The sequence below is a fragment of the Rhinatrema bivittatum genome, chromosome 4 (assembly GCF_901001135.1).
Source record: "Rhinatrema bivittatum chromosome 4, aRhiBiv1.1, whole genome shotgun sequence".
Classification (NCBI taxonomy): Eukaryota; Metazoa; Chordata; class Amphibia; order Gymnophiona; family Rhinatrematidae; genus Rhinatrema; species Rhinatrema bivittatum.
The window spans coordinates 105,721,182-105,746,770 of record NC_042618.1 but is presented as its reverse complement, the minus strand read 5'-3'; the positions used below and the strand labels follow the sequence as shown (position 1 = coordinate 105,746,770).

At 44.8% G+C, this 25,589-nt stretch overlaps 1 protein-coding gene across 2 annotated transcripts in view; it reads right to left on the bottom strand.

Annotated features, from left to right (window-relative positions):
• The window catches only part of NUSAP1 (nucleolar and spindle associated protein 1), a 151,465-nt gene that overhangs the window by 77,136 nt on the left and 48,740 nt on the right, over nucleotides 1-25,589 (bottom strand). For both annotated transcript variants that reach the window (XM_029598610.1, XM_029598609.1), the window contains 2 exons: nucleotides 5,639-5,722; nucleotides 4,778-4,890 (listed from right to left, as the gene is read on the bottom strand). In XM_029598610.1, the coding sequence (XP_029454470.1) occupies nucleotides 4,778-4,890; nucleotides 5,639-5,722 (197 nt within the window). The remainder of the gene's footprint in view (nucleotides 1-4,777; nucleotides 4,891-5,638; nucleotides 5,723-25,589) is intronic.

The following is a 25,589-nucleotide window of genomic DNA, read 5'->3' as shown; positions in this document are numbered from 1 at the left end:
GGAATAAATATGAGATGAAGGCAGCAGTCCAGCAGCAAGAGGGAGGCCTCCCAGTCTTTTGCATAGTGTGTCACATTTATGATTTACCCACTGGTGAGAAGTTGTACATGTGCATCCGATGCAAAGAGCTCCTGTCTCTCAGAGAACAAGTCCGATCTCTGGAGGCTAGAGTAGCAGACCTGGAGGAGCTGACGCAGACAGAGAGGAATATAGATGAGTCCTTCAGGAACACAGTAGCCAAGTCCCAACTTCAGACTGGCAGCCCTGGTGCTGCCTTGGAGGAAAAAGGTCTCATGATCAGAGAGCATCAACCTTGTGCAGCAGGAAAGGATCCTGTAGCAAGGACCTGCTCTCCAGGTAGTGCATTGTCCTTTTGCACCGAGGGTGTGTCTCCCAGGGCTATTGCCCAGGAGGGAAGGGTTAGGTCGGCTGTCATAGTTGGTGATTCGATTATTAGGAATGTAGACAGCCAGGTGGCTGGTGGGTGTGAGGATCGCCTGAACATGCCTACCTGGTGCGAAGGTGGCGGACCTCACGCGTCACCTAGATAGGATTTTAGACAGTGCTGGGGAGGAGCCGGCTGTCATGGTACATGTGGGCAACAACAACTTAGGAAAATGTAGGAGTGAGGTTCTGGAAACCAAATTTAGGCTCTTAGGTAAAAAGCTGAAATCCAGAATCTCCAGAGTAGCATTCTCTGAAATGCTCCCTGTTCCATGCACAGGTCCTCAGAGCCAGGCAGAGCTCCGGAGTCTCAATGCGTGGATGAGACGATGGTGGAAGGAAGAGAGATTCAGTTTTGCAAGGAACTGGGGAACAGTGAGTCTCTTCCGAAAGGATGGGCTCAACCTTAACCAGAGTGGAATCAGACTGCTGGCGCTAACCTTTTAAAAGCTGCTCTATCTCCTTTTTAACTAGAACAAAGGGGAAAGCAGACTGTCGTTCAAGCAGCGCATGGGGAGGTATCTTCAAAGGATACTAATGATGCATTAGAATTAGGGCATCCCAACAGTGAGGTTCTAATAATAAGAAAAGTAGTCCAAGTCCCTGTAATTAAAAACTCACCTGAGCTAAAAAAAATTCCAATTTATCCCTATCAATTAAAAAGCAGAATGAAAATACAAACAAAAAACAAACTTTGAAATGTTTGTATGCTAATGCCAGAAGTCTAAGAAGTAAGATGGGAGAATTAGAATGTATAGCAGTGAATGATGACATGGACTTAAATTGGCATCTCAGAGACAAGGTGGAAGGAGGATAACCAATAGGACAGTGCTATGGTGTCTCCCTGCCACTCCCCACATATTATATCGCAATGACAGAGAGGAGCATCTGGGAGGCGGGGTGACGCTTTTTGTCCGGGATGGCATAGAGACCAACAGGATAAAAATCCTGCATGAGACTAAATGCACAATCGAATCTTTATGGGGCCGATGCTATAAAAAACACGCAGAGAAATTGCGTTCCCTGTACGTACCAGGATCAGTCCAGGACACCTGGGTTGTGACTCCGCACCAGTAGATGGAGACAGAGCAAAACTGTCGGACTGAGTCACATATGACCCTGTGTCAGTCACAGCCCCTCAGTCTTACTCTGTCTCCAGTAGATGGTGCAGGTGCGGTCACAGCTCCTGCCTGCCCTGGTTCTGGGACTCCGTCAGGGTCGGTTCTTTTTCTTGGTTTTAGGCCAGCCTAGTTTACGGTTGTTTTTTTCAATTGGGAATTTTTGGTTTTAAATTGGTCAGTGATGTCCCGTTCGCCCTGCCTCCCAGGGGGGTTGTGAGGTTCTGAGGGGACCATCCCCCCTTGGTCGAGGCCGCTGCTAGGGTCGAGGACCCGGCTTTCCCAGTAGCAGCGTCAGGGGTGACACCGGGGAGCCCGGTTCACTCACCCCTGCTGGAATAGGGCTCCAGGACCGTGGACTGCCTAGGAAAGTCAGTTCAAGGCCTATGGTCAGTGTCGCAAGCCCAGTGGTCTATCAACAGACTAGAGACCAGAGTGGTCCGTCTGGCACTGCAAGCCTTCCTACCGTTAGTGCGGGGAAAGGCGGTCCGAGTGTTGTCGGACAACGCGACTACCGTGGCCTACATCAATCGTCAAGGCGGGACAAGGAGCCCACAGTTGGCGGAGGAGGCTCAGCGCTTGATGGCCTGGTCGGAGCTAAATCTCAGCAACATAGCAGCCTCTCACATTGCAGGAGTCGACAACGTTCAGGCGAACTTTCTCAGCCGTCATCACCTGGATCCAGGGGAGTGGGAGCTGGCGGACGAAGCGTTTCTTCTCATTTGCGAAACGTGGGGAGTTCCCCACATGGATCTGATGGCCACGTGGCACAACGCGAAGGCTCCGCGATTTTACAGTCGGCGTCAAGAACGGGGGGCAGAAGGCGTCGACGCGTTGGTGCTTCCCTGGCCGACGGATGTTCTGCTGTACGTGTTTCCCCCGTGGCCGATGATCGGCAAGATTCTGCGGCGAATAGAATTGCACCCGTCCAACGTGATCATGGTGGCACCGGAGTGGCCACGTCGGCCGTGGTTCGCAGACCTCATCCAGCTATCAGTAACGGAACCCCTTCGGCTCCAGGGGCTTGCGGGTCTCCTCCATCAGAGTCCCGTCTGTTTGGAGGATGCGGATCACTTTTGTCTCGCGGCATGGCTTTTGAGAGGAATCGGCTGAAGAGAAAAGGTTACTCAGATGCGGTGGTAGCCACATTGCTAAGGTCCAGGAAGCAGTCGACGTCCCTGGCTTATGTCCGTGTCTGGGTGGTTTTTGAGGAATGGTGCGTACAGCGTGGGGTGGATCCCACTTCTGCTTCGGTCTCCGACATTCTGGCATTCCTACAGGCAGGTCTGGCCAAAGGTTTGGCATGCAGTTCTCTACGGGTCCAAGTGGCGGCGCTTGGTTGTTTGCGAGGTAAGGTCCGTGGAACCTCCCTGGCTCTTCACCCGGATATCTCCCGTTTTCTTCGGGGAGCTAAGCACCTTCGTCCTCCATTGCGTCTCCCCTGTCCGGCTTGGAACCTCAATTGGGTTCTCTCAGCCTTATGCGCGGCACCGTTTGAGCCCTTGAAGCGCGCAACTACTAAGGATCTCACGTTGAAGACGGTGTTCTTGGTGGCGATTGCCTCGGCACGGCGTGTTTCGGAATTGCAGGCCTTGTCCTGTAGGGAACCGTTCTTGCGTATTTCCGATTCCGGAGTTTCTTTGCGGACGGTTCCTTCCTTTCTGCCTAAAGTGGTGTCTTCTTTCCACTTAAATCAGTCAGTGGAGCTGCCCTCTTTTGCGGTCGGGGAGACCTCTGATCCACAATCGAGGGAACTGAGGAAGCTGGATGTCAGGAGATCTCTTCTTCGCTACCTGGAGGTGACTAACCCGTTTCGAGTAACGGATCATTTGTTTGTTTTGTTCTCCGGGCCCAAGAAAGGGGCCGCAGCGTCTCGCACGACGATTGCTCGTTGGCTCAAAGAGGCCATTGGTTCGGCGTACTTGGTACGTGGAAAACCGCTTCCCATCGGTCTTCGGGCTCACTCGACTCGCTCTCAAGCTGCGTCTTGGGCGGAGGCTTCGCAGGTATCGCCTCAAGAGATTTGTAGGGCAGCTACCTGGAAGTCATTGCATACCTTTATCAGGCATTACCGGTTGGATGTCCGGGCCCCAGATGCCGGGTGATTTGGGGAGAGGGTACTCCGAGCGGGACTCTCTGCTTCCCACCCTCGGTAAGTTGGCTCTGGTACATCCCAGGTGTCCTGGACTGATCCTGGTACGTACAGGGAAAGGAAAATTAGTTTCTTACCTGATAATTTTCGTTCCTGTAGTACCAAGGATCAGTCCAGGATCCCGCCCGCAGTGCTGCGCTGAAGTAACGGAGAGTCCGCTCACTGTTCTGGGTTAATCTTGTCCGTTTGTTTAGCTCTCTCGGTTGGAGAGTCCGTTTCCAGAAGGGGTGTTTTATTTCCCCGTTCAAGTAGCGGTTTTTTATAGCTAGTTTTAGTTCTCTGGTTGCATTTCTACTTTGACATTACGTATGACTGAGGGGCTGTGACTGACACAGGGTCATATGTGACTCAGTCCGACAGTTTTGCTCTGTCTCCATCTACTGGTGCGGAGTCACAACCCAGGTGTCCTGGACTGATCCTTGGTACTACAGGAACGAAAATTATCAGGTAAGAAACTAATTTTCCTTTCAATTAGGAACGTACGCAGTTTAAACGTGCGCACAATTTTTCTCTGGCACCGCAGATGCAATATTTAAATTAATCTGAAATAAAAAGCACACGAAAAAGGTGCGTGTTGTTCGAAACGGAGTGTCCGTAGTGCCATTGTTATTATTGCATCGGATGTTCAATATTGCATCGCGCGTGCGATCAGTCTGCGTCTGTCAAAAAAAGGTTTGGCAACTGTATAACAATTGTTGAAGTACAAAAATATCAATATTTTAGTTAGAAAAGCATTTTTGAAATCCGCTTTGCTCCCCCACTGTGCCTGTGATATCAGCAAGCGGGTCATAATCCTATCAGCAGCAGGGTATATAAATGCTCTGACTCCACCTGCTGGAAGGGGGGCATAACCCACGGTCTGGAGTGATCCATGGTACTACAGGAACGAAAATTTGCAGGTAAGGAAATAATTTTCTTATATGTTTCCACTTTCCATTTGCTTATGATTTTTTTTTCATAAAAGAAAGAACACACACAATGGAAGTAAAGCTGTAAAAAAGGTTACTATTATTGTTAAAGAATAAAAAGGCATCAATGTTTTCTTTGCCTTCTAGAGTCATACCTTCACTTCTCGGATGGAACTGCCAATTGCATCAAAACGTTTCTGTTTCCTTTCCATGTACTTATCAATTGACTCCATTTTCTTAAAATGAGCCTCATGCAGTTTCTTGAAGTCTGTGTATTAAAAATAAACACAAAAAGTTTGTCTGTATGCTTAAGGAAATCTGTGCCTAAGGGGAAAAAAAAAAAAAGCCAAGTGAATCAGGTCCTAATCAGCAACACAAGTCCCCAAACGCATGCATTTTTATTTTCTTGACATCAGTTTGCAGCTTTTTACCTCCACAGTACTCACTACAGAGCAGTCACTTGTTATGTAATGCTTTAGTATTCATGCCACCATGTATCATCTTAAACATGGCTACAAGCCTACTTTAAAAAGTTACAATACTTAAAGTAAACAGGATGGTAAATTAAAGGCAGCTGAAATGAGCTCTATATAATACCACCTCATTTATCAAAGGCTCAAAAGAATGTTGGTGGAAAAATGATCCTTCTGAATTTCTAGTTTAGTATGATTTGGTTCAGCTGTTTTGATTCTACCTAGTTCTATAAACCTCTTTTTAAAAGATTTTTTTTTTTTTAAAAGGGAACGATGATCATTTGTTCTGGCCTGCTGACACTAGATACGACAAGTTTCAAAGATGACGGAGCCATCTATGCCAACAACCTTCAACAAGGGCCTACTGCAATAAATCAGAAAGCTGGGAGTGGAAAGAAAGGCAAATTCTCAGTTTTACATATAGACAATTCCACCATTAATTGTAAAATAACATTTGGCATTTTGAAAAGCAAGGCATCACTTTCCTGAAAAATGTCTAATGCACAGAATGATGTGAAGATTTGAAAGTAAACAAAAAGATACCTGGTGTGGTGGAAGCTTTCATTACAGCATGTCCATGTTTAGACGAAAAGTCCATATTTTGTGGGATATTTCCATCAGCATTACCTATAGCAAAGTAAAATAAAGGTCAAACAATGTGGGAGTTCAGACATCAAATACAATGTAATTCTAGCAATAAGATCTCAAGCCTAGCAAAAACATGTTGATGTTATATGTAGGAAAACCATTTTTGCGCCATTCACTTACAGGTCTATCGAATCAAAACATGTTCCAATTAGGCTTCCTTAATCTCACATAACTGCCAGAACTAGGTATAAGCCTTTGGCTGAGTAATTAAAATGGCCATGTATGCAGTGGATTTGGCATGTTTCATGATTACTGTCTTTTTCTTGCTTGGTGATTATTTTAAATGTTTTGTTATACATGTATTTTGTAAAATTGCTTAAGTTTATGTAAGCAATAAATAAAACATGGCTCCTGCTGGATGTTAGTCCTTACACTTTAGCGATATCAGATGGAGCCTAGCATGGACATCAAAGCTTCTAGCTTTGAGCAAGCCCTGTTGGGCATGTCTGATATTGACCACTCCCCCACATCTCATGCAGAGTCCCCTCAGTCCATGATAAAACTAAGACTTAGAAAAACCAGGGGAGGTGGGAAGGTTTTGTGGGGACCAACATCCTGCTGTCTTCAGAGAACTCCTGTTACAGGTAGCTCCATTTTCTCCAAGGACAAGAACATGTACAGGAAATACCAAGCTACAGGCTTCTTTGAAGAAAAGAGGGAAAGCCCACGCCCCAAGACTGCTTTTGATGGCAACAGGCCATCCTAGCAGATTGTTTGCTTTTATGGCAGTGCAGCAAGATGCACCATGCCAAAACCTGGTGATTGTTCAACTCTATTTGGAGGTTCATCTTTCAAGCAGTGGGGATACCTGAAATTAATGTTTCCTACAGTTTCAAAAGAGGCATTTTGAGAATATCATAAACTGGTAAAGCAGCTGATTCAGTCGGGATATCCAGAATTTGAAGAGGTCCAAGTAGTTTGGTACAAGGGTCTTTACCCTTATAGAAACATAGAAATGACGGCAGAAGAAGACCAAACGGCCCATCCAGTCTGCCCAGCAAGCTTCACACATTTTTTTCTCATACTTATCTGTTTCTCTTAGAACCAAAGAGCTATTTCCCTTCCACCCCCACCATTAATGTAGAGAGCAGTGATGGAGTTGCATCCAAGTGAAATATCAAGCTTGATTAGTTAGGGGTAGTAGGGGAAGTAACCGCCGCAATAAGCAAGCTACACCCATGCTTATTTGTTTTACCCAAACTATGTTATTCAGCCCTTATTGGTGGTTTTTCTTCTCCCCTGCCGTTGAAGCAGGGAGCTATGCTGGATATGCGTGAAGTATCCGTTTTTCTTCTCCCCTGCCGTTGAAGCAGAGAGCTATGCTGGATATGCATTGAAAGTGAAGTATCAGGCTTATTTGGTTTGGGGTAGTAACCACCGTAACAAGCCAGCTACTCCCCGTTTTGTGAGTGCGAATCCTTTTTTCTTCTCCCCTGCCGTTGAAGCAGAGAGCTATGCTGGATATGCGTGAAGTATCAGTTTTTCTTCTCCCCTGCCGTTGAAGCAGGGAGCTATGCTGGATATGCGTGAAGTATCAGTTTTTCTTCTCCCCTGCCGTTGAAGCAGGGAGCTATGCTGGATATGCGTGAAGTATCAGTTTTTCTTCTCCCCTGCTGTTGAAGCAGAGAACTATGCTGGATATGCGTGAAGTATCAGTTTTTCTTCTCCCCTGCCGTTGAAGCAGAGAGCTATGCTGGATATGCATTGAAAGTGAAGTATCAGGCTTATTTGGTTTGGGGTAGTAACCGCCGTAACAAGCCAGCTACTCCCCGCTTTGTGAGTGCGAATCCTTTTTTCCACATTTCCTCTTGCTGTTGTAGCTTAGAGCGATGTTGGAGTCACAGTAACCATGTGTATGTTTATTGAATAAGGGTATTATCTCCAGGCAGTAGCCGTCATTCTGGCGAGCCATCCACTCTTTGATGGCCTCTTGATTTTATGGATCCACAGTGTTTATCCCACGCCCCTTTGAAATCCTTCACAGTTCTGGTCTTCACCACTTCCTTCGGAAGGGCATTCCAGGCATCCACCACCCTCTCCGTGAAGAAATACTTCCTGACATTGGTTCTGAATCTTCCTCCCTGGAGCTTCAAATCGTGACCCCTGGTTCTGCTGATTTTTTTCCTACGGAAAAGGTTTGTCGTTGTCTTTGGATCATTAAAACCTTTCAAGTATCTGAAAGTCTGTATCATATCACCTCTGCTCCTCCTTTCCTCCAGGGTGTACATATTTAGATTCTTCAATCTCTCCTCATAAGTCATTTGATGAAGACCTTCCACCTTTTTGGTCGCCCTTCTCTGGACCGCCTCCATCTTGTCTCTGTCTCTTCGGAGATACGGTCTCCAGAACTGAACACAATACTCCAGGTGAGGTCTCACCAAGGACCTGTACAATGGGATAATCACTTCCCTTTTCTTACTCGATATTCCTCTCTCTATGCAGCCCAGCATTCTTCTGGCTTTAGCTATCGCCTTGTCACATTGTTTCGCCGACTTCAGATCATTAGACACCATCACCTCAAGGTCTCTCTCCTGCTCCGTGCACATCAGCCTTTCTCCCCCCATCGAATACAGTTCATTCGGATTTCCACTCCCCATATGCATGACTCTGCACTTCTTGGCATTGAATGTCAGCTGCCATATCTTCGACCACTCTTCCATCTTCCTTAAATCCAGTCACATTCTCTCCACTCCTTCCGGCGTGTCCACTCTGTTGCAGATCTTAGTGTCATCCGCAAAAAGACATACCTTACCTTCTATCCCTTCCGCAATGTCACTCACAAAGATATTGAAAAGGACCGGTCCCAACACTGATCCCTGCGGTACACCGCTTAAAACCGCTCTCTCTTCAGAGAGAGTTCCATTTACCATCACACATTGTCTTCTGTCCGTCAACCAGTTTGCAATCCAGGCCACCACCTTGGCACTCACTCCTAAGCTTGTCATTTTATTCACCAGTCTCCTGTGCGGGACAGTGTCAAAAGCTTTGCTGAAATCCAAGTAGATGACATCGAGTGCTCTTCCTTGATCCAATTCCTTGGTTACCCAGTCAAAAAAGTCAGATTTGTCTGACAGGATCTTCCAATGGTGAATCCATGCTGCCTCTGGTCCAGCAATTCTCCCGACTGTAGATAGTTCACTATTCTCTCTTTCAACAGTGACTCCATTACTTTTCCCACCACCGAAGTGAGGCTAACCGGTCTGTAGTTACCAGCCTCTTCTCTGTTCCCACTCTTGTGAAGCGGGACCACCACCGCTCTCCTCCAGTCATTCGGCACCACTCCCGTTTCTAGGGATCTATTGAACAGGTCACACAGCGGACCCGCCAGCACATCTCTGAGCTCCCTCAGTATTCTGGGATGAACTTCATCAGGCCCCATGGCTTTGTCCACTTTCAGTTTCACCAACTCTTCCCATACATTTTCTACTGTAAATGGAGTTACATCTACTCCACTCCCCTCCAGTTTCTTGTTAACTAGTGACGGTCCTTCTCCAGGGACCTCTTTAGTGAACACAGAACTGAAGTATTCCTTTAATATTTCTGCCATTTCTTCGTCTCTCTCCACACATTGATCCTTTCCACCTTTCAATTTCATTATACCACTTTGAACTTTTCTCTTTTCACTGATGTATCTGAAAAATGTTTTGTTAACACTCTTTACCTCCTTGGCAATCCTCTCTTCCGCTTGACTTTTTTGCCATCTTGATTAATTTCTTCGTCTCCCTCAGTTCTACCAGATATTCTTCTTTGTGCTCCTCCTTTTGGGATCTTTTATATTTCTTGAACGCTGTTCTTTTAGCCTTTGTCAGCCACCTCCTTTGAGAACCAGATAGGTTTCATTTTTCTTTTGCTTTTCTTTACTTTTCTAACATATAGATTAGTTGCCTTGGTAATTGCTCCTTTTAGATTGGTCCACTGTTGATCCACATCTCTCTCGTTTTCCCAGCCTTTTAGTTCTTCCTCCAGGTACTTCCCCATTTCATCAAAGTCTGTGTTTTTGAACATCAAAACTTGGGTTTTTGTGCTTCTTTTCCGTGTCCTTTTTGTGATATTAAACCATACCGTTTGATGATCACTGGTGCTGAGGTGGGCACACACCTGGACGTTTGAGACATTATCTCCATTAGTGAGCACTAAGTCGAGTATAGCTCCTTCTCTCGTGGGTTCCATTACCATTTGTTTGAACAAAGCTACTTGCAGGGCATCTACTATTTCTCTACTATTATTAGATTCTGCAGATGGGATTCTCCAGTCTAAATCTGGCATATTAAAGTCTCCAACGATCACCACTTCTCCTTTCTTTGCTATCCTGTGGATGTCTTCAACCAGATCTCTGTCCAGCTCTTCCTTTTGGTTTGGAGGCCTGTAAACTACTCCAATAAAAATGGATGCCCCATCTTTTTTTTAAGTCGGCCCATAGTGCTTCTTCTTTGCCCCATCTTCCTTGCAGCTCAGATGCTTGGATATTGTTTCTGACATAAAGAGCCACTCCTCCCCCTTTCCTATCCTCTCTGTCCTTCCTTAACAAGTTATAGCCTGGTATTGCCATATCCCAGTCATGAGATTCCGTAAACCACGTTTCCGTGACAGCAACAACGTCCAAGTCCGCCTCCACCATTAGGGCTTGCAGCTCTGGGATTTTATTACCCAAACTACGAGCATTTGTGCTCATAGCTTTCCAGCTTTCTTTTTTCAGGTTACTGCTGTTCCTGAACTCCTTTTGTGACCTATTTAGTTGAGTTTTGTTATCCACTTTTCTCTTTGCATTTGTGCAAGGGAAGAGATTAATGCCTCTGATGACAGAGTCATCCATCACCATGAGCTTTTTCCTTTGGTTTCTGATCTGGAATTTCTGTATGCATTGGGTTTTTTTCTCTCTTTTCCGATAACATTTCAATCTTTTTCTCAAGGACTTCTTCAGAATTTAATACAGAGAAGGCATTTTGTACTTGTTGCACTTGATACAATGTGTGTCTACGGAACACAGGTCTTATTCTACCAGAGCCCACTGTAATACTTTTTAAGTTCCTTAATGGCCTGTGTGAGTGGGGGGATAGAGTTGTGGGCTGCACAACTTTCAATAATGGGTGTCTGTGGGTTCCAGGTCTTATCCTACCTGAGCCCACAGTAAATCTCTTTTTTCTTGAGTTTTGGTTATTCAGTGGTAAGTGGAAATTATTTCCTGAATAATGTACCGTGGCTGAGACTCTCTTTATTGAAGCTAATTCAGCTTTAAAGTCATCCAGCTCCTTTTCCAAGGTAGAGAGTTTTGAACAAAAGGGGCAAGCCTTAAGTTTCCATATGATTACCCTCAATATAAAGGCTCCACAGCAGTTGCATTGAATAGTACTCATTTAGGTAAGTTATTTGATTGGTACACCTAAGGAATAATCAATTTACTAATTTATCTGGTTGCCTATTATGAAGTTAGGATGACTACATTAGAAATACAAACCTAGGGGTGGGTGGGCAGAGGGGTAGGGTGGGAGGGAGTTAAACAGTTTATACCTAGGTCAAGCTGGGTAGGGCAAGACACTTTCTGAAAGTTTACTTGTCCTTTAGCTAGTAAATGATCCCACAGCACTTATATCCCAATTTGAAACAGATTATATGACAGCTATACAATTAGAGGGATACTGGGAATTTTATTTTTTTTTGTGTGGGTTTTTTGAATCTTACAACAATCTAATATCAAGAAACCAAACAGATTAGTATACAATACTGGAATAGAAAGGGATTTGAAATCACAGAGCAGTTTTCTACACAGAAGCAAACCAATATCAAGGAACCACAGATTAATATACAATACTAGAATAAAAAGGGATTATGAAACACAGAGCAGTATTTCCAAAAACTAGTATCTTATCTGCACTGGAACAGTTGCCTCCTCTCCTGGGCTGTGCACAGTCTGTATTGTTTCTGCTGGCTCACAAGTTAGCTACCTCTAGCCACTGAGTGAGCCACACCCAATCAGGCTATACCTGGACTCTTCTGGAACTGGTCCTCTAGCTAGTAAATGTAAAAGATCCCACAGCACTTATAATCCCAAAATGAAACAGTTTATATCTATGTCAAGCTGGGTAGGGCAAGACACTTTCTGAAAGTTTACTTGTCCTTTAGCTAGTAAATGATCCCACAGCACTTATATCCCAATTTGAAACAGATTATATGACAGCTATACAATTAGAGGGATACTGGGAATTTTATTTTTTTTTGTGTGGGTTTTTTGAATCTTACAACAATCTAATATCAAGAAACCAAACAGATTAGTATACAATACTGGAATAGAAAGGGATTTGAAATCACAGAGCAGTTTTCTACACAGAAGCAAACCAATATCAAGGAACCACAGATTAATATACAATACTAGAATAAAAAGGGATTATGAAACACAGAGCAGTATTTCCAAAAACTAGTATCTTATCTGCACTGGAACAGTTGCCTCCTCTCCTGGGCTGTGCACAGTCTGTATTGTTTCTGCTGGCTCACAAGTTAGCTACCTCTAGCCACTGAGTGAGCCACACCCAATCAGGCTATACCTGGACTCTTCTGGAACTGGTCCTCTAGCTAGTAAATGTAAAAGATCCCACAGCACTTATAATCCCAAAATGAAACAGTTTATATCTAGGTCAAGCTGGGTAGGGCAAGACACTTTCTGAAAGTTTACTTGTCCTTTAGCTAGTAAATGATCCCACAGCACTTATATCCCAATTTGAAACAGATTATATGACAGCTATACAATTAGAGGGATACTGGGAATTTTTTTTTTTTGTGTGGGGTTTTTGAATCTTACACCAATCTAATATCAAGAAACCAAACAGATTAGTATACAATATAATCAAGAAACCAAACAGATTAGTGTACAATAGACATGAACACCTTGTGCTGCTCTTAATTTCTCCATGAACTTGGAATAGGTGAGATCTTCCGGAGGGGAAGAGTGCTCTGGAAGATCTGACAGAGGTTCTGATGGTATTTCTATAGTGTCCTCATCGAAGCAAAAAAAGCATGGGCTCACTAGTCCAGGACTCCAGTGATGAAGGTAGTGAATTGGGAGCCCTTCTAATTGAGGCTTCAGAGGAACACCTGGTCTAGAGCCACCAATTAGACTCCGCTGCAACCGAATGTATGGATGAAGAGCCCCCAATTTTGGGTTTCGATGATGAATGCGCACTCATATGGGAGCTGGGGACTCCAACTTGTGAAACTATTGAGGCGAGAGTTGAGACGACAAGAAACAACGCTCAACAGCTGTTCCAGACAGTGAAACTGCTGATTGGTAAAGTAACTAAGACATTATGATTCATTTTATCACAAAGGTCTCCAACTTGGCCTCCCTGTGCCCAATGAATAACGATTCAAAATCAGTGAGACAGAGCTGCAAATAATTTGGAACTGATTTTCTGAAATTTCACAATCCAAAACCATCCATATTTACTTTTTAAGCTAATCTACCTGTGCTTTAGATCCCTGCTCAAATGCTCTAAGTATTGCTGTGAGAATATTTCTGAGCTGGATACGAAGATCACTAATCTCTCTATCCTTGGGGGAACTTCCCACCTGTTTAAAAAGGGCCTCAGTAAGACCATTATTAAAAAAAATCCATCACTTTGCCCTGAGGAGTTTTCAAACTATCAACTTATCCTTCCTTTCATTCACAGCAAAAGTCATTGAATCAGCTGTGCTGCAACAGCTATCCCAATTCATCGACAAATATGCTATTCATCAACATCAATTCAGCTTCCAAACACAACACTAAGACCCTTCTCATTTTCAGTTTAGATACCATGCAACGTTGTTTTGATTCGGATATATGCTACGTGTTAGTCCTTTTGGACATCACATCAGCCATTTGATATTCTGGACCACTCCATTCTCCTCTCACATCTAAAGGAAATTGGGATAGCTGAGGCAGTACTTGCCTGATTTTTGTCATCTCTCTCAAACCAGATGCAACAGATTAAAATTGATTCTTTTTCTCTCTCTTGATATCCAATAACATCTGGAATGCCTCATACCTTAGCCCTCTCTGTGGCACTCTAATATCTACTTGACTCCACTAGGCTGATTATTAGGTCAATTAGGCCTGACATATAAACACTATGTGGATACTAATCAGTGCTCTTTCTCGGACATCATCCTGGACTGACACTAGATGGTTCTGCTTATGTCTCACATCCATTAAAACCTGGCTCCAACACAACAGAATAGTCCAGACAGTTGAAAATACTAAAGCCATTATACTGGACCAACCACACCCACATACTATTCCTTCAACCTCTGTTTCTCTATTTCCTTATCCAAAAAAGTGCTAGACTTAGAAATATTTGGACTCAATAATACCTCAAATAAAATCCATTGTCCAGAACTCTTTTTGGAAGTTAAAATTGTTACATCTAAAGTATCTTCTTCGTCCTACCAATTTTTGTATTGTTTTGCAAACTCTAATTTTATCTAGACTCAATTATTGCAACTCACATTACACTGGTTTACCTTCATCTACTATACATCCTCTTCAAATAATTCAGAACTCCACCACCTGCTTATTAATTGGAACTCACATTCGTGACCACAATACAGTGTTAAGTCACTACTTTGGTTACCAGCTCACTTTTGCATACAATATAAAACAGCTGTAAAGATACTTAATTCTATAGTGTTCATCTCCCTTGATTTAATCTACTTTGTGGATTCACACACTCACGATTTCTGTGCACTTCAGGACAATATCTACTGGAGATCCCCTCTTCCCTCATGCATAATAAGAGAGCATTCCTTCTCCATTTACGGTCATGTATTATGGAACTTTCTTCCCAGTCACATCTGCCTTACTCAAGACAGTAAAGAACTTAAGAACCTATTAAAAAACATACCTGTTTAACATAGCTTTCACCAACTGAGTAAGATCTGCCCAGACTATTTTTTGTGTACACTCCTTTACTACACCTTTTTAATCTTGAGAACTTATCCCGTTATCTAGTGGCATAATGATTTTTTTTTTGTTCTGTGTCATTCATTGCTTTCATAAGCTATGTATGTTTTTCCCGTCAATAGCAGGGCTGAATTAGCCATGCTGTCTGGGAAGCGTCACGACCCGAGGTAGGCAGAGTCTCCTCAACTAGTAACAGAGCTTTGACACTGTGCGGTGGTGTTCCCACGCGGTTCCCTCTTCTCCTCAGTTTCTTTTTTTCCCGCGAGCCAATCACACGCGGGGTATTTTCTCCTCACACGATTTTTCCCTCAGGGAAGATTTTTTCATCGTTTTTTTTCTCAATGTTTTCATTGAATCGAATCTCAGATGGCTCCGAAACTGTCGGGATTCAAATATTGCCAATGTGGCAAAATTATGTCCTTAACGGATGGACATAGTTACTGCTACCTGTGCCTAGGCCCGGACCACGACCAGTCGTCGTGTAGAGACTGCGGCTGCACGTCTCCCCGGGCCCGGCAGCATTGGGCAGCAAAGATAGAGCGCCTGCGGACGGGCCCCTATGCTCCACCAACCTCTGTCCATTCATCGCCGGGACTGGCGAAGTCGGGTAAGGCCCATAGAAAAAGGGCTTCTTCCGTAGATCCCTCTGCAGTGCGCTGTAATCTCCCATCGGGATCCCAGGAGCCGAGTCTACCCTTAAGCCGAGTCGGGCCTCCGATATCTGAAGGTGCAATGCAGGGGAAAGGAGATACGAAGGGTGTCAGGCCTTCTAAGCCTAAAGAACCCTTCCATTCTGCGTCGAAGCAACGGGCGCATGGTGCTTCCATGACGCAAGCCGTTTCTACGTTGCCCGGCACATCCAGACCACATGGCGCATCCAAGCTGCACGGCGCACTCAAGACGCATGGACATCCACGACACACGGAGCAGATTCGACGCTTGGGGCATCCGAGCCGTACGACGCAGGTCCGAAGCACGGCGCGTCTAAAGTTCAAGGCGCAAATTCAAAGCACGGCACATCAGAGCTTGCGTCGGGCTCAAAGCGGGGCATATCTTTTCAACATAGTGCGGACGAAGCAAACCGTACTCCCAAAGAGCAGGGGGGATGACTGGTGCACATCAGACCTCTGAAGCAGGCTGCACCTACGATGCAGACCTCGTCAGATCATATCTCTCTATCTTTAGAGAATACTTCTAAGAAAAGGACTCAAAAAAACGAACCACCAGGAAGTTTCCCCCACTTCTTCTACATCCAGTTCAGACATTGACGTGGAGATTCTTTCTGCAGTAGAGTCCTCCTCATCACTACAATCTAATGTGAGTGAACACTCTCTCTCAGGAATGTCATCAGTCTCTAGATCCAAGGGACTGTCTTCTGCAGAGCAAACTCCTTTGGCCAAGAGACATCATTTGACGCCGATCATCAAGTCCACATCCCAAATTGTGGAAACTTCGCCTGTTCACTTTCCTACAAAACATAAGAAATCGAAGATATACATTCCTCCGCAGGGAACACTAGCAGGATCTCCCATGTCAAAGATATCAGAGGCGCTATCCTCATTCTTTCAGGACCTGGAACAAGCTAAACAGTTGTCTCCTGAGTCCCCCTCACAAACACCTTCATCGGCTCCTATTCCACAGGAACCTCAATCAGTACAGGAATTTCAACCCACCAGTCCGGTTTCCCAAATTTCGATTGCTTCTTCTAACTCTTCGACGGGAGTACCATCGGATCCCCTGGAGGGACCACCGCAACCCTATTCCCCTCCAGAAGACTTAACCTATGCTAAGTTTATTGAAAAGGTGGGTACCCTCCTCCAAGTCCCAACCGGGAAAATACCAGACCCAAGGGCTGACATGATGGGCATTCTAAAGATATTTGAAGCACCCGCTGAAACAACTGCCCTCCCACCACATGTCTTGCAGAATCTTCTTCTAAAAAATCAGAAGAAGAATTTTTCCACTGCAGCAACTTCCAGAAAGATTGATATTAAATACAAAATTTGAAATTCCTCCATTTATGAGACTCCTCAACTTAAGAACATGCCATACTGGGTCAGATCAAAGGTCCATCAAGCCCAGCATCCTGTTTCCAACAGTGGCCAATCCAGGCCATAAGAACCTGGCAAGTACCCAAAACCTAAGTCTATTCCATGTTACCGTTGCTAGTAATAGCAGAGGTCATTATCTAAGTCAACTTAATTAATAGCAGGTAATGGACTTCTCCTCCAAGAACTTATCCAATCCTTTTTTAAACACAGCTATACTAACTGCACTAACCACATCTTCTGGCAACAAATTCCAGAGTTTAATTGTGCGTTGAGTGAAAAAGAACTTTCTCCGATTAGTTTTAAATGTGCCCCATGCTAACCTCATGGAGTGCCCCCTAGTCTTTCTATTATCCGAAAAAGTAAATAACCGATTCACATCTACCCGTTCTAGACCTCTCAATTTTAAACATCTCTATCATATCCCCCCTCAGCCATCTCTTCTCCAAGCTGAAAAGTCCTAACCTCTTTAGTCTTTCCTCATAGGGGAGCTCTTCCATTCCCTTTATCATTTTGGTCACCCTTCTCTGTACCTTCTCCATCGCAATTATATCTTTTTTGAGATGCGGCGACCAGAATTGTACACAGTATTCAAGGTGCGGTCTCACCATGGAGCGTCGTGGAGTCCGCTCTTTCAAGGGCAAAATGTTCCAGGCTTCATTCTAACGCCCCACCAGTTAAAGAAAGTAAATGCTTCGATGACTTTGCAAAGAAGGTGTACCACTTCTCGATGTTAACCTCCAGGATACAACATCACCAATTTTACACCATGCAGTACCTTTTTGAAACTCTGCAAAAATTATGCCCATTTGGCATTTCGGAAGACAACACTCTTCCACAACCCTTTCTAGAACTAGAAGAAGGTCTTCAGCATCTCCTCCAATCTGTTTTTGAATCCTTTGAATCGACAACACAGGCTTCTGCTACGGCCATCGCTGCCAGTCATCTTGCATGGCTCAAAGCCAGTGCTATTCGAACAGATGTCCATGAAAAGCTAGCAGACATTTCATGCGTGGGAAACAATCTTTTTGGTGATCAATTTACAGATATGGTATCTCGTCTCAAGGAGCAATCTGCAGCGGTACAATCACTTACCTACACATCAGACTCACAGAAACATCAGAGATATCAACCATTTTACCGTCTTCGGTATTACCCAAGGGCATACTCTCGACCCTTTACTCAGTATAGACAACAGCCATATACTTCTTCCAGGTCCACACCCCAGGCTGCGACAAGGGGAAGGCCTAGACAACAAAGACAACAAAAACAGGCACCAGCTGCACAACAAAAACAGCTATCGTCGTCTTTTTGAGTGCGATTCAGCCACCACCACCCCCAGATTTCATAGGAGGACGTCTTCAATTCTTCCTAGCCAATTGGGAATCCATTACCACAGACCAGTGGGTAATCATCAAAGAAGGCTACCAACTAAATTTCAAATCCATCCCACCTCTTCCTCACAGATCTTCAATACGGACTGTACCTACTCATACAGCATCCCTCAACACAGAGTTAACCAACTTGACCCTACAGCATTCCATACAAATAATCCCTCTTCATCTTCAGGATCAGGGATTCTATTCCCAATATTTTCTCATTCCAAAGAAATCAGAGGGCCTCAGTCCTATTCTGGATCTTAGTCTCCTGACGAAGATATGGCAGCTGACATTCAATGCCAAGAAGTGCAGAGTCATGCATATGGGGAGTGGAAATCCGAATGAACTGTATTCGATGGGGGGAGAAAGGCTGATGTGCACGGAGCAGGAGAGAGACCTTGGGGTGATGGTGTCTAATGATCTGAAGTCGGCGAAACAATGTGACAAGGCGATAGCTAAAGCCAGAAGAATGCTGGGCTGCATAGAGAGAGGAATATCGAGTAAGAAAAGGGAAGTGATTATCCCCTTGTACAGGTCCTTGGTGAGACCTCACCTGGAGTATTGTGTTCAGTTCTGGAGACCGTATCTCCGAAGAGACAGAGACAAGATGGAGGCGGTCCAGAGAAGGGCGACCAAAAAGGTGGAAGTTCTTCATCAAATGACTTATGAGGAGAGATTGAAGAATCTAAATATGTACACCCTGGAGGAAAGGAGGAGCAGAGGTGATATGATACAGACTTTCAGATACTTTAAAGGTTTTAATGATCCAAAGACAACGACAAACCTTTTCCGTAGGAAAAAAATCAGCAGAACCAGGGGTCACGATTTGAAGCTCCAGGGAGGAAGATTCAGAACCAATGTCAGGAAGTATTTCTTCACGGAGAGGGTGGTGGATGCCTGGAATGCCCTTCCGGAGGAAGTGGTGAAGACCAGAACTGTGAAGGACTTCAAAGGGGCGTGGGATAAACACTGTGGATCCATAAAATCAAGAGGCCGTCAATAAAGAGTGGGTGACTCGCCAGAACGATGGCTACTGCCTGGAGATAATACCCTTATTCAATAAACATACACATGGTTACTGTGACTCCAACATCGCTCTAAGCTACAACAGCAAGAGGAAATGTGGAAAAAAGGATTCGCACTCACAAAGCGGGGAGTAGCTGGCTTGTTACGGCGGTTACTACCCCAAACCAAATAAGCCTGATACTTCACTTTCAATGCATATCCAGCATAGCTCTCTGCTTCAACGGCAGGGGAGAAGAAAAACTGATACTTCACGCATATCCAGCATAGCTCTCTGCTTCAACGGCAGGGGAGAAGAAAAACTGATACTTCACGCATATCCAGCATAGCTCTCTGCTTCAACGGCAGGGGAGAAGAAAAACTGATACTTCACGCATATCCAGCATAGCTCTCTGCTTCAACAGCAGGGGAGAAGAAAAACTGATACTTCACGCATATCCAGCATAGCTCTCTGCTTCAACAGCAGGGGAGAAGAAAAACTGATACTTCACGCATATCCAGCATAGCTCCCTGCTTCAACGGCAGGGGAGAAGAAAAACAACCAATAAGGGCTGAATAACATAGTCTGGGTAAAACAAATAAGCATGGGTGTAGCTTGCTTATTGCGGCGGTTACTTCCCCTACTACCCCTAACTAATCAAGCTTGATATTTCACTTGGATGCAGCTCCATCACTGCTCTCTACATTAATGGTGGGGGTGGAAGGGAAATAGAACCAAAGAGCTAAGAGAAACAGATAAGTATGAGAAAAAATGTGTGAAGCTTGCTGGGCAGACTGGATGGGCCGTTTGGTCTTCTTCTGCCGTCATTTCTATATGTTTCATTTCTATATTCAGATGGAAAAATTCACGATGACCTCTCTCAAGAACATCCTACCTCTGTTACAACCCAACGATTGGCTATGTTCCATCGACCTGAATGATGCCTACTCCCATATTCCAATTCACCCTTCCTCTTGGCAATACCTCTGTTTTCAAGTTCAGAATTTGCATTACCTATACAAAGTTCTCCCCTTTGGTCTTTCCTCAGCCCCCAGGGTATTCACAAAATGCCTAGCAGTGGTGGTGGCTCATCTCAGACAAATGTTGATCCAAATTTTTCCCTATCTGGACGATTGGTTGATAGTGGCTTCCAATCCGTCCACTCTCAAGGAGCACGCATTAAGCACCATCAACTGCCTTCAAACCTTGGGATTCCTAATGAACTTCAAAAAATCCCAACTCCAACCTACACAAATACTTCAGTTTATAGGTGCTCTCATCAATACGATAGAGGTTTCAGCGGTGGACTTGAGTGTGCATTCTCCCAGACAGAATGCACACTCTGACTTTGGCAAACAGCCTAATCAACAAAACTCAAGCATCTGCCTGCCAAATCCTTCAACTTCTGGGACATATGGCTGCAGCCATCTATGTAGTTCCCCACACCAAACTTCACATGCGCCGCTTACAGTGGGGACTAAAGACGCAGTGGTCTCAGTTTCTACAACCACTCAGCTCCAAGATTCACATTACCAACTCAATGAAAGAGGACATTCGTTGGTGGCTCTCTCCTTCCAACCCTATCAACGGGAGCTCCCTTCCGTCTACCTCCACATCAGCTTGCGCTCACTACGGACGCGTCCAAGAAGGGTTGGGGGGCCCACCTAGGCTTCCTGAAAACACAAAGTCTCTGGACTCCCAAGAATCTATGTACCAGATCAATCTCTTAGAACTTTGAGCAATCTGGAAAGCACTTCAAACCTTCTCCTCTCAAGTCCACCGCTCAAACCTCATGGTGTATACAAACAACCAAGTGGCAATGTTTTACATAAACAAGGAAGGAGGGTCCGGTTCCTGGATACTGTGGCGGGAAGCACTTCAAATACTCCATTGGACTCTCAAGTTCCAAATCTCCCTCCAAGCCAGTTACCTTCCGGGCCTAGACAATATAACAGCAGATCATCTAAGCCGAGTGTTTCATCCACACGAGTGGACCCTGAATCCAGAAGTAGCGGAAAACATTTTTCAAAAATGGGGGTTCCCGTCAATAGATCTCTTTGCCACAGAAACAGTCAATTCAAACCTTCTGCTCCATTTATCCCAGCAGCATACGGTTCGCCCCCGATGCCTCTCTCATTCCATGGACAACAGGCTTGATGTATGCTTATCCTCCCATTCCACTAATTTCTCGTCTTTCCATTCGCCCACCAATACTACTTCAAAACCATCCACATCTTCTGACGCAAGAAGGGAGCTCTCTTCTTCACCCGATGAATCACTCGCTTCATCTCACAGCATTGGGGATTGAACAGCAGGTATTGAATCACCTTAAACTTACCCACAAATGTGGAAGACATCCTCATCGCATCCAGGAAACCTTCCACCAGACGTAACTATACAGGCAAATGACATCGCTATCTCACCTGGTGCAATCCTAGAAACATAAATCCTTTTTCTGCTACCGCTTTTCAGTTACTACAGTATCTACACACCCTGTACGAAGCGGGTTTAGCTACCACTTCCGTCAGAGTTCACATTAGTGCTATAGCAGCGTTTCATGACCAGCATAATGATTTGCCTATATCGAATCATCCACTAATATCTAGATTCATGAAAGGCATGTTATGACTTCGCCCGCCGGTGACTTAAACCACCAGTACCATGGGACCTCAACGTAATATTGGAACAGCTTATGCTATCACCATTTGAACCAATGGTCACCAGCCACATAAAACATGTGACATGGAAAACTGTGTTTCTAGTGGCCATTACAACAGCACCGAGGGTCTGTGAACTCCAGGCATTGGTTCACTACTCCCCTTATCTAGAGTTTTACCACGATAAAGTAACTCTCCGACCTCACCCTACCTTTCTCCCAAAGGTGGTTTCCTCTTTCCATCTAAATCAAACCATCACTCTCCCCATTTTCATGCCAAAGCCGCATGCCAATGACCAAGAGAAACTTTTACATACCCTAGCATACTACAAACAAAGGACTCAGTGCACTTCTAGGCACTCTCAACTGTTCCTATCCTTTAACTCCAATGATCTGGGCCAACCCGTTTCAAAAAGGACTGTAGCCAGATGGTTATCACAATGCATTCTATTTTGCTACAATAAACGTTCCATAAACTTGAAAGTAAGCCTAAGGCGCATCAGATACGCGCCACAGCAGCATCAGTTGCCCACTTAAACAATGTTCCACTATTGGATATCTGCAAGGCGGCAACATGGTCCTCCATCCATACCTTCACATCTCACTATTCCCTTCAACAGCAAACAACCTCTGATGCAGCTTTAGGCACAGCAGTCTTATCAACTACACAAAGTTATGAGACTGTCTATTACTTCAAGGGTTGCTGTCCAAACCTTCAAAAACATTACACATGGACACAACCGGGGAGCTTGGGTCTCCCAGATAGCATGGCTAATTCAGCCCTGCTATCGACGGGAAAAAGCAAGTTTGCTTATCGTAAACCGTGTTTCTGTAGATAGCAGGATGAATTGGCCATGCATTCCCTCCCTCCTCCCTAGACAGTCAACTACAGGACACACTAACATACCTTACCTCTCACTTTGCTACAAAGAAACTGAGGAGAAGAGGGAACCGCGCAGGAACACTACCGCGCAGCTGCACAAAGTCAAAGCTCTGTTACTAGCTGAGGAGACTCCGCCTACCTCGGGTCACGACGCTTCCCAGACAGTATGGCTAATTCATCCTCCTATCTACGGAAACACCGTTTACGGTAAGCAAACTTGCTTTTACTGTACCCTGCTCTTAAGATTTTGGAAGTGTAGTTAATACTTTTAAATAGAGAGTTAAAGAAACTTCACAAACCCTGCAATTTGGTTGAGCATTTGCTGTGTCCTCTGGCCTGTGGTAGGTGGAGATACATCTGTTATGGTTAATGATGTTTGGGTGGATCCTTGGACACTGTGGCAGCTGACCATGCCCACGGGGGACAGTCCCGTGAGGGACCACAGTGCCAGGCTAGACTGTGGATGCACAAACAGATATTAATCTTTTATTAAAGTTTTGGAAACCACCAGAGGTGGCAGTGGTGAGTGGTGGATGTTAAGCCCGGCTGGGCAGGTCTCCCACAGAATGCTGGAACAGCGAATCCTCTGCTAGGCTGTGCTGCAGTGGAAAGAGAAAGAGTTATGAGTACGCAACGAGAAGCATTCAGAGTCCCAGGTAGAATTAGGAGAAGCTCCGAGACAGGGAGAGCAAGCCCTCAAGGAGTGAGTACCTGATCCCTTACAGCAGAGAGTCTCAGTTGTATTGTACTCACGTAGCAGTAACAGAGATTCCACTAGACCAGAGGTCTGGCACCGGAACAGAGGGCAGGACCTCGAGGAGCGAGTACCTGGTTCCAGTGAAGCAGTACTGTGAAATAGATGGTAGTTGTACTCACAGATGGAAACTGTTAGTGAAGTCTTGCAAGTAGAAAGGTTTGAAGATGCAGGCAGCGACACAGGGAACATGGGCCCTCGAGGAACGGGTACCCCATTAGCAACCCCAAAGGGTGTAAGAGTTCCAGATAGCGCTGGAGTGGCAGAGTAACTTCGGTTCGGAGAGTGAATCCCATCCGTAGAGTTACCGTTGCTAACTATGAGCTAGCAAATACTGTAGGCTTAAATATCTGGGCAGTGTGACATCATATCAGGGGGACGCCCCTGAGGTTCTTGCCAACGTGGAAATAAAGATGAGGGTGGCGTGTGCGCGCGCGCCCCCTAAGGTACCTTGGAGGAGCATGGTGGGAGGCAGCACCAAAGCCAGTTCGGGGTCACCGGAGAGGACAGCAAACAGACGCCGCGGCAGCCAGTAGTCCAAGGTGAGCGGGAGGAGCTGCAAGTAGTGAGAGGTAGGCGGGGCGAAGCAGTCGAAGACAGACTGTCGCAACAACATCCTCTGACAGCAAGATATCTAGCATCACAAGTAGCCTATTTCATAAGAACAGAACTATTCATCAGATAGGATCTGCTGTTTCCACGCAAAGGTCTTCTGCTACCAACCTAAATGGTGTTGGTGTTCTGATAACTGGAGGTAAGGGCAAGTTTATTCCTCCTCCTGATCTCAGATGGCTAACATATTGCTGTGTAGGCAATTCTACTGGGTTCGAGGAAACAAAACTGCCTGAGGGAATTAAACACATGGGTATTTTAGAAGACCATAAGTCTTTTGTAGCATGTTCCTGAAGGAATCGAGTTGGCAGGAGTAAGGATTGACCAGGCACATGTGTCAGGTGCACTGTCACATGCACCAGGTGCACCGGTGGATCATGCCTTAAAAGTATATTTGCATCAGAATAGTCTCAATGCTCCGTGTGTGTTGATGCACTATAGAAAGATGGATCTGATTGTACCAGTGCCAATGCACTAATGGCTCAAATGCGTTGTAGTAGGAAGGGCCAGTTCCAGGGAATGATGCTGCTTTAGTTTTGATGCAGAGGACTAGTCGAACTTGACTCCACAGTTTCAGTCTTAGTGGGTGGAAGAGTTTTGAAAGAATTGCTGCACAATTCCTTACCAGTGACGATAGATGACACTGCACTTCAGGATGAAGACCTACTGGGACTCTGAAGAGATTTATGCAATTCTTCCATTTGAAAGGCTCCAGAGCGCTGTGAGTACAGGGACATCAGTCTGCAAGCTTCACAATTCTTCGGATCATGGTTCAGTCAGGCATCGATAACAAATCATGGTTGTCAGAAAGGACATCTTAGCTGCAAGAAAAGTTCTTAAAACTGCTCACTGTTGTGGACTTCCTTCTGGCCCAACATTTCCTATGAGTCAGATTTTTCACTTGATAATATTACTTTTTTTTTTATAGCATTTAGAAGTGCTATTGTGGGGCTGCAGAAACTGCAAAGCAAGGCAAAAATCAGATTTTGACCAAAAAACTTTCAAGCTGAAGAAATATGAATAGGAGAGAGGAAGTACACGTCCTTGCTTTAGCATTGAGAAAAATAATGGCCAAGGTATCACTCGAGGCAATGCTTACACGGAAACTCCCGTGCATGCTCAGTAAAGCTCAAAGCCATACAAGCTTGAAGAGTCAAGTACATTTGGTCTCACCTGAAAACATCATTCAAATGTAAAGAATAATTCAGATTGCTTATAATTGAAAACACCTTTCACAGGTAAGCAACTTTGCTTTTAGCATGAAACATGGAAGAGGGAGGAAATTTTACCTTGGTGAGCTGCTTGCTTAGGCACCCGAAGTAAAGCAAACCATTTAAAATTAAATTTTAAAACTGTATAGGCCCACTGTATCCCAGGTTCTAAATGGCTTACAAATAAAATTCATAGAAACAAAACAAAAATTATCTAACAAAACAAGTCAAAAGTAATTCACATAAGATTATAGCCAGATCAATGAAGAAAGGGTCACTTGATGCTAAACTGTGATAATATTTCACTGTTCAATATTTATAGTCAATTCATCTCTTTTTCAGAAAATATCACTGCTCTTATATTAATA